Source organism: Chelonia mydas, chromosome 10 (assembly GCF_015237465.2).
Source record: "Chelonia mydas isolate rCheMyd1 chromosome 10, rCheMyd1.pri.v2, whole genome shotgun sequence".
Lineage (NCBI taxonomy): Eukaryota > Metazoa > Chordata > Testudines > Cheloniidae > Chelonia > Chelonia mydas.
The window spans coordinates 3,042,811-3,058,951 of NC_051250.2; the positions used below are offsets into that span (position 1 = coordinate 3,042,811).

The 16,141-nt window shown below is 48.3% G+C and overlaps 1 protein-coding gene across 7 annotated transcripts in view; it reads right to left on the reverse strand.

Moving 5' to 3' along the window:
- The window catches only part of LOC102948041 (Grid2 interacting protein), a 104,662-nt gene continuing 88,521 nt past the window's right edge, over positions 1–16,141 (reverse strand). For 4 of the 7 annotated variants that reach the window (XM_043524333.1, XM_043524332.1, XM_043524335.1 and 1 more), the window contains exons 15-23: positions 15,761–15,848; positions 13,859–13,948; positions 12,431–12,627; positions 11,024–11,179; positions 7,423–7,509; positions 5,898–6,027; positions 3,765–3,883; positions 3,121–3,285; positions 1–2,268 (exon numbers count right to left, since the gene is read on the reverse strand). In XM_043524333.1, the coding sequence (XP_043380268.1) occupies positions 2,197–2,268; positions 3,121–3,285; positions 3,765–3,883; positions 5,898–6,027; positions 7,423–7,509; positions 11,024–11,179; positions 12,431–12,627; positions 13,859–13,948; positions 15,761–15,848 (1,104 nt within the window). In that variant the 3' untranslated portion in view covers positions 1–2,196. The remainder of the gene's footprint in view (positions 2,269–3,120; positions 3,286–3,764; positions 3,884–5,897; positions 6,028–7,422; positions 7,510–11,023; positions 11,180–12,430; positions 12,628–13,858; positions 13,949–15,760; positions 15,849–16,141) is intronic. The other 3 variants (XM_027821051.3, XM_043524334.1, XM_043524337.1) reach the window with 1 other exon arrangement.

Consider the following 16,141-nt stretch of genomic DNA (forward strand, 5'->3'; position numbering starts at 1 on the left):
TTGGAAGGCAGAAGGCAGTAGCTTTATTTTGGGGGACAGCACACAGGTTTTGGGTAGAGACTGAATTGTGACTATACACATAGTCCTGTTATCAAATAATATAACCATATCTCAGAAGTTCTGGTTCTCTGAAAATTTTCACATAAAAATACTATCTGGAAACAAAGCGACTGGAGTTTTAGCTATTTTGTCAAGTTACAACAGGTAGCAAAGTCTATGTACAGCATTTTCATTAATGACAGTCTCAAAATAACCTCAAAGGGTTTAAATACATAACATGTGCTTTAAAAAAATCAACTATACACAGTATGCAGCATCTGAAACACCGAAGGGAGACAAATATGCATTGTCCTATCATCAATCAAGAAGAAAAAACACAGATCTGATAATGCAATGCTTGGGCATCTGATAATACAATGCTAGAAGCTACCTGGCACTTAAAGCTGTAAAAACTGAAAACACTTGTGGAAACATACATCACTTTCTACAGCAGGGAGTTTTAAAAAGTACTGAAAACAAAGGATTTGATGCACATAAGGTCTCCTGTAAATAATGCACCAGTTGGTGATTCTCTACTCTCCGCACAGGCTGTGATAGGACCTCTTGCTCTGCATCAAGTGAGGAGAAGCATTTGGATGAGAAATGTTACCTAAGCTCCAGGTGTTGCTGGAGTGTTTCAAGGAGCAGGATGTTAGAGCACATCAGAGTTGAAAGGCAATGACTGCTTTTTGCACAAAATAATGCCCGACAATGTGAACGCACTGATGCTTCTTGCTGTAAGGATCTTAGCAAGCTGTATCACCTGGAGGCACATGCGCCGACCACAGAAGTCTAGTAGAGCATTAATCCCAGAAGGACATCTCAGATATAATTAAATTTACCTACAGAATAATCAGAGGCTGCCAGAACAATGGAGCATGGTGCGTACAGTTCTGCAGTTCACAGAATACACTTGGCATGAAGGATTGATTGACTCCTCCATTATGTCAGATGTTATCACAGAACTACAGGCCCTCAGTAAATGATTGAAAGGTACAGCACATACTTGGTTTCCTGCTAGGCTCTCTGGCTAGCCTCAGAAGCTACACTGCAGGGCTTTAGCTGCTTGAAGGAATCCCACTGATTGCTAGACTTTTAGACTGCCAAGGGTTTTATACTTTCTACGGACGCTTCAAGATGCTCAGTGAACTATGTCTCCTGGCAAGTCCATATAGATCTGGTGAGGAAGATGTTAATTTTCTAGTGAACTGTCCAGACCCATCAGTCATTGCCACACACCTAAGCAAATATGACACAGCCAGGAAGGAATTTCAGGATTGTCCCATTGTATAAAGCAACTGGATGGAATCATACTGGATCCATGTTTGGGGACAAAGTGGATACACCACGCACAATTCTGGGAGGTAATTTCCTGACATCGTCACTGACCTTTCCCTGCAAGAGTCCAGGATTAAAGATTCTGAGCCAAACCCTGAAGCACCCTGACTCAATCAGCGAGGGGTCAGTGGGAGTTCTGACTGCAGCACGGCAGGGACTCTGAGGAGGGATTCAGCTGGACTCATCAGCGGTTCCTCCCAAGGCTCCCTGGGGCGCGTGCTCCAGTGGCAGGTCCATCACCTTTTCAAGGGGTATGCCATGTGCTGCTTCTGTGCCCCACCAGCTCTTGCTCACTGGGTAGGGGGCAGGCCCTGGCCCTGCTCTCCCTCTGACTCCTGCGGAGCAGGGCCTGTGTCCCACAGTGGGAGAGTGCTGAGCCCCTGTTACGTGGGGAGAAGAAAACGCTTTGTGCACCCACAACAGAGTCCTGGGCAGGGATCCCAGGGTTTACTATTGCCGACATGTACAGATTCTGAAAAATATAAGCAGGTTTCTACATCCCGGTGTGTCTGCAAACCTGATTCAACAATACACTGGAAATCTAGGGCACTAAAAGTAAGATCCTGTAGTTAGGACTAACACAGTGTTTGTCTTAACTCTGTAACCCTGCCCCTCTCCTACATCCATCCCAGGACCTATCCATGGTGCCTTTTCACAGAAGTTTTGCCTACAGTGTCCAGATTACCATTAAACAAGCCCCTTTGCCTTGGTCCATGGTTCTGATTGGTGCTAACATGACAGCAGCATATTTACAACCAATAGGAACCCATTGCACTTTGTTGGCAATAAAGTGTTGCACCAAATGTCACCACAAGCCCATCACCAGGCAAGGGGCGAGGTCATCCTGGGACTGCGCTGGCTTTCGCAGGCCTGCACGTCACTGAGCGCCCGCTGCATGGAGAGAAGGAAACAAAACGAGACGCGTCATCAGGCAAAGCCAGCTTTCCATGGACAATAAGACTGCTTCAGACTCGCAGAAACACGCAGGACTGAGCTCTGCCCTCAAACTGCTCCATGCAAATTCTACCCAAGTCAACGAGTGGTGAGCATGAGTGGCTGAGGGCAGTAACTCTGGTTGCAGGGACAGTGCCAAGTAGAGAGAGGATCAGGCCTATACCCAACTTTCCTCTTCTACAGCAAGTTTAGTACAGGTGCAGGGGACTGCACTGAGCCTCCGAGACTGAAGTCCTCTCTTCTTCCACAGAACCAGTACAGCATGCACTGTGACAGTTCCTGTGACAGTGCCCTGCGGGAGTGCTTTTCCTGTGACAGTGCCCTGCGGGAGTGCTTCAGGGCTGTCCCGGGAGGACTGTCTGCAAGGATACCTCTGTCTCTGCACCCTTTCCATCCTTAGCCTTCTGCTGGGCCCATTGGCAAGGGGTGCCAACTAATGCCAAGTCTGTTGTGGAACTCGCTGCCCCTATGCTTAGATTCAAGCCCGTGATCACTGTCCTTCACAACAGCCCATCAGGTGGTAACAGCAATTGTTTCACTTTCCATCTGGTCAATATTCAGCACGGTGACCTAGAGCTGAAAGGCTCTGAAGTATCATCCGAGTCTCCCGAGCCAGCCAATTCCTGATTTGCTTTTTTTTAAAGATTTGGATTTTATTCACATTCAGAGCCAAATATTGAGCTAAAGCTAAACTAAGCCCCAGTGAGCAGGTGATGCAGCAAAACCCATCCCGGGCCTTTAAGGTGAGACCCCACCCACATCTGCTGGCTCTACAGCAATGCAGCTCACCTCAAACTTGCTCATGAACTCAGCAAAAATGCCAAAAAAAGATTCAGATGTGGTCTCTTTGGAGTCTTCCCCAAAAAAGGACAGCACTTTGGCGAATTCCTCCATGGCCTTATGCTGCAGGTCATCCAGAGATTGCCTCGTGGGATGGGCGCTCTCCAGGAAAGACTGAGAGGAGTGGTTTAAGGGAAAACTACACCATACTGTGGCAAGATCTTGAACAGATGCTGCTTATAAAGGGGTGGGTTTTCATCTACAGCCCAACAAAGGGTCCCCTGCAACGTGAGCACAGCAACTGTGGGCTGAGATACTAGTTAAAAAGAAACCCACACAAAAAAGGGAGTTTGTTTTGCACAGGCGATGTCTCTGCATCCATCTCCTACAACACAGGGAGAGACAACACCAAGAGCCTTCTGCCCACAGGGGAGTGGCTTCCCCCATGATAACTCTGCAAAGGCATGAGCACCGGCAGCCTCAGTGCAGCTCCATTGGGAGCCCTCTCACATCTGGGTCATAAGGGTGGAGTTCCATACCATGCTCTTCACCAAATGGTGCCTCCTTACTAGATGGCCGGAATGCTTAACAAACACAGGGATAAAGAAGGCAGATAGTGATGTTTGTGATTTTCCCCTTTTATGGAAGGATACATTCATCACAATAGCAAATTTGTCCTCCTCAGCAGCTGGCATGCTGTGGCAGGCAGTCTCCATTTCACTGATGGTGGTGTGAAGGTCGTTGAGATCAGTTGTTAATGTTCTCTGATTCACTGAATAAGGAGGAGAGTTTAAAACAAGGTCATGAAGATAGTTCTGAGTCAGTGCCGGCTTCTGCTAAACCAAGAGCAGCGAAAGAGAGATCCATGGGTCAAAAGCACACCAAGGGGCTTTACAATGTGGTCTACAGCTGCCCTCATCTTTAATGCAGAGGTTCTTCTTGTGGAGGTACATGTCTCAGCATATGCTGCTCCCTCTTGACCTGAGTGACCAACCTGCATTGCATTCTGGGTGAAGCCAGACCTCCAGGAGGGGATAGAGACATTCTTACTGACCTCTACCAGGCGAGTGAGCTACCCATTCTCCCAGAAAGAATTCATGATTGTCAGGAGGAGACATGCAGAGAACACTGGAGAGAAACTGGGTCTTGCCAAGTGCAAGAGGCCTGGGGGATTCAATGGCAGAGGAGGAAAGGTAGTTATGGATAAATAAGTACTTTGATGTGGGAAGGGAATTTAGTGAGTTTAACCACAAAATGAATGATGGAAGGAAGGATATTGACTGTTAAGTGGTGGCGGGGGAGCAGGAGCTGGGGAGAAAAAAGTAGTAATAAAGGAAGAAAATTATTTTAAGAAAAGCTAGGTCAAGTGAGAGCGCTGGGCAGGAATATTACAGGTGCAAACAGGCTAAGAGGAGAAAATTAAAATCTAGGGCCCTGAATCTCCTGTCTCTTACACTACACCAGTTTTATGCAAGTGCAACTCCACTGACTTTGACTGAGTTACTTCCAAATATCAGGGAGAGAGAAGAGACTTAGGCCCCATGTATGATACTCAGCATGTCCATACTGTATGTTGGGCCACCACTGACACATGCGCATGACAAGCCAAAGGACCATGAGACCTTTCAATTATATCTCGGCAACACCTGATGTCTGCAGTTAAAACGTGAACTCCTTGGAGCAGGGCCTGGGGCGGTCAGGTGTGTCGCTAAGGCACACAGCGCAGAAACATTATTCTAAACAATCAAAACGCTGGGATCTGTAATCATCACAGCTACCTTTGTCACACCTGCACACTCAGGCGGATGGGGCCTGCAGATCACATGTGGCTGTCAGGTCCCCAGCGTGGCTGTGATATGACCCACAACAGGCCTGTGTTTGAGGTGCTTGTGAGCTCAGTACTGCTGCATCAGTTCAGACATCTGGTCCTGACAGCGTGATGCTGATGAGCCATGAGAATGAACCAACCCAGCTGATGTCTGTGAATATTCAATATAACAACTGGGGCCTCATCTTTGCTGCTAAAAAGGTATGTTTTTCACAGCAGGGTAACTAACACACAAGAACAATCCTGAGGTAAGAACACTGTCCAAGGCACTTTGGTTTTACAATGAAGTACATTAGGCCAGGTCAGCACTAATGGGTCTGGCTTAAGACCAGCAAAACCAAAGAAGATGCAAGGTCAGACCAACTACCACTGTATGCAACGTCTCCTTTGGGGTCTAGCAATTGCTGCGCTGCCCAATGGGCAGACTCTGGGCTGAGTTCAAACACACACCCGAGAACTGGAACACTTCCCCCAAGGCATCTGAACTCTAAGCCTCCTGAGGCTGGAAATCTCACAAGAGCAGGCTCCCTTCTGAGATCTCCAATACTTCCTGCTTCCCACGGGGCCAGAAACACAGGGACAGAACCTTCCCTATGGTATTTCTCCTCCATTGCTCACCAGGACATGGACGGACCGAAGCACAGCATAAGGAGTAACTAACATTAAAATGGGAACCAAATGTTTTCAAGACACAAGAAAGGTTCCCTTTGGAGATAGGTCCAAACTAAAACTCCAGATCCAGATACATCCGTGTTTTATGGTTCCAGCCCATCGCTAGTTCTCATTTATCCAGACTACTTTCCCTGTCTCTATGTGTGTCAAACTACTGCAGTTCATATGCTATGCCTAATGGTGGCATAGAACCAAGAGGGGGGCGCAGAGAGGCCAGGGGCAGGGGAATCCTTCATTGGCCCTATATCAAGACAGGTGTCTCTGAGGATGCTCCTTGTTTATTTACCTTTGGCAGCGAGCGGAACTGTAGGAAGGTCCTTGGCAAAACCCAAAAGTTCTGGGAAATGTTGGCTAAGTGATTTGGCAAGAATGTGCAGGAAAGTGGATTTCCCATCAACGGTCTTGGTTGTGTTCAGCTAGAACAAAGCAAAACAGGTAAGGAGATTCCTACACACGTGAGGGTGGGTTTTTCACTGACCATTCAGCCTCCATGTGCAGTTTCCAAAATACTGGCAGAAACACTCACGCGCCTCTGCTGGGATCAGTCTGCACTCACGTCCACAGGAGCTCCCACCAGCAGCAACGGCACGTTATGGATTAATGTTTAAATGTGGTGTTTAATGTTTACACAGTATATTAAATCCAGATTAGTGAAATGGAGAAACTAGATGAAACCTTTCCCCACGTTGGGGCAATGTTCCCTCTAATTTTTCCCACCCATGTGCAGAATGAATTTTGTTAAGTGCACCAATATGGAGGTGAGGTGTGACACATCATCTTCATATAGGTGCACCTAACAAAATTCATGTGGTTGGGGTAGGGCCGAGGGGTTCAGAATGTGGGAGGGGGCTCAGGGCTGGGGCAGAGGGTTGGGGTGCAGGTGTGAGGGCTCCAGCTGGAGGTGTGGGCTCTGGGGTGAGGCCAGGGATGAGGGGCTCAGGGCTGGGGCAGAGGGTTGGGGTGCAGGGGTGGGGGGGAGGGCTCTGGGGTGGGGGCAGGCAGGAGGGGGTTGGGGTGCAGGAGGGTGCTCTGGGGCTATGACGGGGAGAGAGGACTCCCCCCGGCTCTCTGTCCCTGCAGCAGCACCTGGGCTGCAGGGGGAGAGGCACCTCTCCTCGCTGCAGCAGCTCTGGAGCTGGGGCCGTAGGATAGGCGCCCCCTCCACCGGCCCCAGCAGGTCCGGGTCGTGGCATACTTGGGGCCGGGGGGCCGCCTGGCATAGTTGGGAGCCAGGATAGGTTCAGGCCAGGGGAGGGGCACCTGTCCCCCGGCAGGTCCCCAAGCAGGTTCCCTGAGCGGCCTCCATGGTGCTAAGTAGGGTGCTCCACAGCTTACAGGGATCTTAGTTTGGGGGCCCTGTGAGTCCACCTCCACCCCGAAGTATTCTCTCTTTATGTCCCCTACGTCACCAGCACACCTGAGCTGCATGAGGGCACAGACAGGCACTCAGATACTACAGCAATGGCTGCGGCATAAGGACCTATACAGAACAGCAGGCCTTCTCCCTGGAGATGTCCATGGTGCCAGCACAGCACCATCATTAGCTCCTGCCAACCTAGGAACCGAGTGTGAGCCTGAGACCCCCACAGGGAAGCGCACTGTCTCACCACTGGCCCAGCCGTGCTTTATAACCCTGCCTTGGTACCCCCACCCTGCCACTAACATGCTCCTTTCAAGGGGCCCTGAAATGGCCACTGCACTCAAGAGCTGTCTTTGGAAATACATCCAGTACCCTGGTCCCTACCTGAGCTCCCAGAATTCATCAGCATGAGAACAGCATGTGCAATGAGGATTGTTCCCATTCGCCTTACCTCGGTGAGGAAGTTGATTTTAAAGCCTGTCGTTTTATTGGTCTTGGGTTGCCCGTTATTCAGATAGTTCCCCATTGCCAGCACAAACTGCAAAGAGAACCTCCCATGAGTGATCAGTCACCGAACCCTGAGCTGTTACCCTCCCTCCCTCCCGTCCTTCCCTTCCCACTGTGTCTCATGCTGGGCTGGAGCTGACACATCAGGAACTCAGCAGGGAAGCTAGTTTTGGTGTAGCACCTGGATCATGGATAGAGAGCACCCCCGTGGAATAAGCTGAGAAAACAAGCTTATTTGTGTGCCAGATCAGGACGTAATGTGCACGCTTGGAATGTTATGAAGGGAAACTGCAGTGATTCATTACAATGCATTAGACGGATGAATAAATGTCAAGGGCAAAATTCTGCCTGATCTTTTGTGAATGCACAGTCAGTCTCTTCTTCACCCTGGCTCACCTGCACAGGAGCCAGGCACAGTCCAGGCAGAGCACTCCCTTGAACTCTAGGCCCGGGGCTACCAACAGGGTAGCAGCATCCCAGCCCCATGGGGACTGGTCAGTAAAGTGGGGTGTGGCCAGAGCTCTCTATTTCCCTGGCTCTGTCTGGCAGGAGGTGCTGCGAGGAATGTGTGCCACTCCTTTCGAAGACAAGTATAGGATGCACGACATAGCAGGCTCAGCACCATCAATGCTCTCAGTCAGCTCTGGAAACTCTTCCAACTCCAGTTCTTTTTCTTCCCTAATGAGGGCTACAAAACATACCACGTTGGCCATCTTCAGCATTAGCTATCTCTGAGTAATGACTGTGCAATTATTTCAATCAAACGGTCTTCAGGTATGTAAAAGATGATGATACAGAGGATGGTGATCAATTGTTCTCCATGTCAGGCTGGATATTAGGAAAAACTTTCTAACCCTAAGGATAGTTAAGCACTAGAACAGGGTGCCTAGGGAGGTCGTGGAATCCCTGTCATTGGAGGTTTTTAAGAACAGGCTAGACAAACACCTGTCAGGGATAGTTTAGTCCTGCCTCAGCGCAGCAGGAATGGACTAGATGATCTCTCAAGGTCACTTCCAGCCAGATATTTCTCTGATTCTATGAATCAGGACATATGGCAAAAGGGTCATTTTTCCACCCACATACATAACTCAGCTGAACTAATTCCGAGGCTGTGTCAGCAGTGGGCTGAAACAAAGCATGGAAAATGGTAGCCTAAAAAACAACAGGGAGAGAAAGTTCTGAGTAACTGGGAAGGGAGGAAGGTGGGGAGGTAGAATGGAAACTGGAACATACCACGAACTACAGTGGCTGCTTCAAGCACGTTATCATGTTTATTAAAAATGAATTCTCCATGCAGTTTGTGGGAATACCCATTGCTGCTTTATTAGGTCTGTAAAAGCAAATTGTGTCTCTCTCAGCAAAAGCTGCCACTGCAGTTCCCAGCAGGTGCTCCAGTCTCATGGTCTATAGACCAAGGCAAAGAATGCAGTTCCCAAGTGAATGTACAGGAACTCCGGAGACTTTCAAAGTCATTTGGGGGTCTGTTATTTACACGTTTGGTTACTGACTTGGAGGGGGCTTGTGCAGTCAGAGAGCACAGTGGGAGTTACAGACAGAGGATTGTCCTGAAGGATCTGCAATCCCGCCTTAAATTCAAATGGGAACTAATGTCCTGATCCATCGCATCGCACTGGCCATGAGGCAGCTTCTTGCATGATAGTTAATGATGATTTGTATGCTGTATTTGACCCCTAACTTTGTGCAGGCATGTGTGCATGATAGATTTACTTTGGCTTGCAACTCGAGGTAGTAAACAGAATCTCCTTTATATTCTGCAGCAGTCTCCCTTTCAGGATCAATGTGCTTATGTTTTGAGTATGTAGGCCCTGCCCTGGGATCTGTAAGCCTGTTGTATCGGGAGCTCTCCTGTTGATTCAATAGCAAAGTGCCCATGCTCTTTGCCGCACATGGAGATCTTTGTGGAGTGAATTCTTTACATGTGACCCTTTCACTAGAGCCATGCTTTCCCTTCCTTTCTGTCCCTCTGACCCTTCACAGTGGGGCTGTGCAGTTTTGGAAATAGGCTAGGACCCCCAGGGCTGAGCCTTCAATAAAGTGCTCTCAATGCCTTTCATTAGAAAAGGCCAGTCACAGTCACTGGAAGATGATTCAAGGAGAGGCCCCAAGACCTGTCATGACAAGAAGACGGAGGAGCTAAAGGAAAGTGGGGGGTCCCCTTGTCATGAGAGCTGGAGACCACCGCAGGAGCTATGTGAATTTCTCATATCTACAAGTTAATCTGTAGCCAGCTACTGGCTCCAGACTGCTAACTAGGTGTGATCTGGGTTGCTGCATAAAGGTCATTAAGATGATTAAACATTCATTTGGAAATGTCCTTTGTCACATTGCGTTCTGTTTGTTTTACCAGTTTCTTCTAAAGCATGAAACTGATAGCAAGGGGCAAATCTACAAGCCCCACGCTCAGTGGATCGGTCAGGAAGGCAGGGATAGGCTGCTGCAGTCCAGGACCAAGCTGGACAGCAAGGGAAGAAGGATTTTTTCCATATGGCAAAAAATCTTTGGCTAGCTAGGACTTCACAATTGTCACTGTGCTGCAAACCACGGCCCCTCAGATGTTCATAGCGACTGCTAGGTACAGCCCACATCCTCCTGCTCCAGAAGCCCAGGCCCTAGCCACTTGAGCTAAAGGAGAATCTCTTAGGCTCTGTAAGTCCACATACAGCCAACCATTCTGCTGCAGTGTTAACATGCAGCCAGCTGTCAATTCTACCCCGAGCCCAGGATTGGTCCTTGATGGAATAAACCAATAACCTGGACTGGATCAGCATGTGCATTAACTCTCTCCCCATCCTTACACCATACATGCATTCCAGAGGAGGGCAGCGTTGGGACCGTCTGGAGCCCAAAATGCTGCTGTAGAACCCATGAGGCCCCTACACATGGATGCAATATGTGGCCTTCCATCTCCAGGGCACAGAATGGAGAAAAAGAGTGAAAAGAAATAATTGCATGAGTTCAATGAAGCTTAAAAAGAAATTGACCTGCTCCCCATAACTCCTCTGCATTTCTCCTTCTAGAAGGGCCAGCATTAATACTAGCAAAACTAAGTCTGCTGCTGCCTGGGGCTTTGCTCTTTCACAGTCCGTGCAAGCTCTGCAACTCATGGGTCAGACCTATCTCCTCAGCAGTGAGACCACGGGAGAAGGAAACAACCCACTGGCAGCTCCCCGCTCTGGGAATCAGAGCAGAATAGAATGTCCCTCTTCTGGCAGAGTGGGCCTTAAAAAACATGAAGGTGGTCCTACCTTAGAGGAACTCCTGGAGAGCTCAGTAGCTACCACCGCTGCCTTACCTACTGCGGCAAGGGGAAGGCCTTAGAGAGCGTACCATTTCCATCTGTCTTTCAGTTTCTCCTGAGAATTGTGATGCCCCAGCAGGCTAATGCAACACCACCACTGATCCAAGGATGCTGATGGGCTAGAGGGAGCCCTCAACAGGCTGGCACACTGTGCGCGCTTCGCTGGGTGGCGGACCCTGGATGCCCCCCCAGTGGCTATTACTGGTAATGAGGTTTGTTCTCTGACCTCTAAGATCTTAGCCAGTTTCTTGCTGCTTTTCAGCTCCAGGGATGCCTTGCAAATACACTCATAGCTGGCTTTGATCTCCTCTGCCTTCTCCTGCAGGGTGGTCTTACAATAAAGGCTGCGTAGCCGGGTTTTATATTCTGGTACTGATAACATCTGAGAAAAAAGGGAGCAACAAATTACTGGGGTCACTGTTGATTAACTTCCTCCCCTCCCACTTAACATGCAGTGTTCCCCTTAATGCAGAATTTCCCTCTACTGTGAAGCAGCGCTTGCCTGCCCTCTCTCAGGTATCACTGGGTGGCAACTGTGGGTAGCTACTGATACGTGATTTCGTGAGCTACAGCTCAAGCTTATGCTCAAATAAATTGGTTAGTCTCTAAGGTGCCACAAGTACTCCTTTTCTTGTCACTAGGAAGAAACTCACAGCTGGGCAAAAATCGCACAATCAAAGCTCAAGCTCAGCTGTTTGGTAACACTGATTTGTCACAATTCCCATCCATTTATAGAGTGGTAACCACATGGCAAGAGAGATTTGGGAGACGCAAATGGCAGACCCTGAGGTCGATACGCTTTACTTTGGTACCTGAATGCAGGGCAGTTCACAAGGCCTGGCCACATACTTATATGTCATCACCTAAACCAAAACTCAAGAGCAAATCTGGCTATTCCACTGAACACACACCAGCCCCCCACCCCAATAGTGCTGTGATCCAATACTAACAAGCAGATCACAGAATTCTGATAATCCTTTCCTCTCTACATTGTGTTCCTGGGCTGTAAAGTTGAAAACTGGTCAGAACATTGCATTATTTCCTTTAAAAAAGGAGCCAGCTCTGTGAAACCTACTAACCATTACACTAGAGGAAATGCAACCCTGGATTCTGGAACTTCCTCCCTGACTCACTTCCACCCTCCCCTCATTAAACCAGTTTTTTTAAACACCCTCCTGCCAAGAGGCCTATGAGCCCTGAGTCTTGTCTCAAAAAAACACTGGCAAATTAGACCTGAGAAAAATCTACAAATAAAACCAAGTCTAGTTAATAATCCCAGAGGTGCTGAGATGTAAGCTAATCCGCCCTGCTCAACCACATGGACTCCCAGGTGCTCCACCTCCCTCCCCGGGTCTGCATAATGAGGGTTTAGGCTGTAGGCTCTATTGTGCAGAGACCTTGTCTCCACCCATGAGTGTAAAAGGCCCAGCACACTGTTGGTGCTACACAATTTATACCTGATAACACCTGTAGCTGTTTGATTTGATGCAGGTTGGTCTATGAAACAACGCGCAATTATTCTCCTATAGCTGGCTGAACTGCTTCCATTTACACTGGCTGGAGTTTCAGCAGGACCATCCCAATGACCCTGCAGGACCCATGCCTCCCCCCTGCCCAACCACATGGCAGCTACCTGCAGGACAAACTGGTCTGGCTCACTCAGCTTGCTGGGATTGTCCTGGTAGTTCTGGTACTGCTGGACCTCCTCCGAGTCAGGCGCATACAGCAGGAGCTGCTTGATGTGAGAGGACTCCAGGCGGTCGCTCTCCATTGTCATGAGAATCTGGCGCAGCTCGATGTGTGAGAGCTTGAGGTGGGCTATCAGGATGGCTGGGGAGGAGGAGGAGGAAGGGCATCAGCTGGGGCACAGGGAGGAAGCAGACTCCAAAGGCTGGTTACAGTCTATATGAATTTTAGTGTTAGGGAAAAGCTGCCGGGTGGACACCCCAAAGGGAAGCTCCATAGGGGCAGGAGGGCAGCCTGAGGAGCTGTTTTTGTGATGTGGACACCTGCCCAAGAGGAACTGGGCCGGGACAGTTATATCTTTTCACCCGAGCCACCAAACCACCATCAGATGGTAAGAAGTTTCAGTCACTACCCAGCTGGGCTGGATCGAAAGATGCAATCCAGAGGTAGAAGACTCCATTCCCTTTCCCAGCCCCCTTTATCCAAAGTGTGTTTGGAATATGGCTCATTTACATATATCCGAGTGGAAGCAATGCAGGGCATTAGCCTGGGTGACAGAGCAGAAGCATGTCAGGGTCTAGTCTCTCCATGGAGCTCCCCTAGGATTAATGGGATTCAGGTGCATGATAAAGTCAAATACCTAACGGTAACATTCTGCCTTGTTCTATGCAGTGCACAGGGGGTGGAGGACACATGAAGCCTCTTTCTCCTCTGCACCTCACAGCATTCCCATGCAGGAGCCTGGCAGAATGGTGACCTGTCGCTCTACTGAATGCTAGGCAGCAGGACCAGGCTAACAAGTCCACGTGCATTCCTTGGATTCCAGGGGGAGTGGCCAAATTGTCTGGGGTCACCGTCAGGCCCTCACCCCCCATCTATGTGCCTGCTGGTGCCTCATCCAGAGACAGGCGCTGGGGCAATGCACACTGATCTTTACTGGAGCAGTTGTAAAGATCAGCAGAGTGTGCTGCCCTCAGGTGCTTCTGGCCATGTTCTGCAGTGTCCTCTGCCTTGCACCTCCTCCCTGCCCGCCACTCTCCACAATGTGGGAAGAAAAGGCTCTTTCCTGGGGCTGCCCCATTATCTGGAGCTCTATCCACCCCACTCCAAGCCTGTGAGTCACATCCCATCTTTATAGTTCTCCTTCAAGCCTTCCTTTCGTTAGCTTAGGGCTGACTCTCTCTGCTAGCCTATAAAAGGCACTGTATTGCAGTGGCCTCTATTGTCCTGTACTGACCACTGCACCCAGGCTAGCTGGGATGTACCTATTTATCTTTGCTCTCTTTTTACCTTTCCAGTTCTCTATACTGCCAGGTACTGCCGTTCCATCTCAGGACCTGTTTAGGGTTTTGCTTCCACTCTGACATTTACTTACATGTGTTGTAGGCCTTTTTGTGAGACAAAATTTCAACCACATCTTTCTTTTTAAAGGATTCAGGCAACAGAGTTGGCTCTGGAAGAGAAACTGAAAGATTTAATCAGATGTAAGGACGGGCTCAGCTGACTCCAGCATAGAGGAAACTGGGCTGAAAACAGTGAGATAATGAATGAAAGTGAGGAGACATGATGCTTTGGGCACAGGAATGGCTCCGGGAATCCTTGAATTCTGTAATTCAAAGATCTCCTCAATGGAAGACTCATGCTGAGCTGAAAAAGGTAAAACAAGAGGTGAGATACACAGAAAAATCCCAGATTGCTCCAGAAACTTAGCTGGGTGACAAGAAGAGGAGTACTTGTGGCACCTTAGAGACTAACAAATTTATTTGAGCATAAGCTTTCATGAGCTACAGCTCACTTCATTGGATGCATTTTCCACTGAATGCATCCGATGAAGTGAGCTGTAGCTCACGAAAGCTTATGCTCAAATAAATTTGTTAGTCTCTAAGGTGCCACAAGTACTCCTTTTCTTTTTGCGAATACAGACTAACACGGCTGCTACTCTGTTACCTGGGTGAGTTAGTACGACCTCACCCTGCCAAAAAGCCTCCCAGACTAGCACCCCCGAATGACCCTCCAAAACCACTATCAGATTTATTATCTGAGCACAGAAATCCCACTCAGGTTTTATTCTTCTCAATTCAAGTGAGTCACAGACTCTGCCTTTCTAATGCTTAGTCATTACTTCCTCCCACACCCAGGAGAGCAATCAGAAGCCACCCATCCACCTTCCCCCAGGAGACAGATGGGTTATCACACCCCCATGCCCCCCAGGAGACAGATCTGACCTTCCCCCACACACATACACACTCTTTTTCAGCTATGGAACTGATTTTCCTTCATTAAAGGTTGCTCTGCTAGGAAGACAGACCAGGACTCCCGAGTTCATGCTTAGAGCTCCACCTGGAGTTCTTTCTAGTCCATTCAGTGCTGTTAGCTTCTGACCCTCAGTGTGTGATTTGCACCCACAGACTTGACCTGTGTCACATAACTGGGGTGCCAGCTAACCTCAGTGGGGCATATACGCTGTGTCTACAGCAAAGCCATGATTTAATGAGACTCTGTCCACTAGGCTTAGGGCCAACATTTAGATTTGTGTAAAAAATATTTTACATTTGAAACATATAAAAGGAGAAGGGGGTTCCCAAATCTTATTATGCTTTCATGACTTTTTCAGGGCCTGGTTTTCAGCAAGGCAGATGCCCAAAGCTGCAATTCTGCACGTAATTTGCAAACTCAGATACCAGTACTGTGAGCACAGATCAGGTATTTGTGCATGCAGTTCACCAATTAGATGCCCGATTGGCCATTTGCATGTGCCAATATCCTAATATGCAGAGAACTGTAGTAATTGTGTACACTATTTAGATACAAAGTTATGCATGTGTTTTTGGTGCAGGTTCAAGCTGCTGGTATTTGAAAACCAGGCTCTTAATGATAAGGAAAAGAAGTTTTTGCATGTCAGCTTTCCCATGTAGTGTGGGGAGCCGAGATACAGCTGCATGAGAACAAGTAAGTGAAACTGAACATAGAAAGTGAAACTATCCATTTGAGTTTCACAGCCCGATTTTGGTTGAAAATAAACAAACAGCATCACTGAAGAATATTAAGGCAGATTTTAAAATAATCTCCACTTTAATAATCTGAGTTGTTATTTAGTATCGTGTGGAAGAATTATTGGTAGACCATTATATATTACTTCTGTGTTGACAGTGTCCCTGGAAATAGACATTATATTACTGATTACTTAGTTCTTTCACCATAAAGTGTTCTCTATGTCTGTTCTGCATCAGCTCTAGGTTCTAGTGGCAGCATGGCTGTTCATAAGTGGTTTACTTACTTGCAGGCTTTTGAGTTCCAAAATGAAGCTCCAGGTCGAGGTATTTGACCATATCACTCAGTTTGTCATAATCTGAGTCTTCTCCAAGCTGCAGGAGGAGGAATATAGTCAGTAAGACCCTGTCCCAGGAGGAGATCTCCATGCTGCACATCCCCATTCTGCGCTGCGTTCCCACCCCAAAAGCCCTAAACTATGCAGCCCCAGAATATGTAGAGACAGGTGCATTTTTGTGGCATTTTCCTTATAACTGGGGTTTGCCCACTACAAAGCCATTGCAGACACTGGAGTCTACGTGGTCATGAATTTCTCTCTAACAATGTCCTGGAGCAGAGGTATTTTTTAATATCGGAGTCTGACTACATCCCACAGGATCATTCTCTG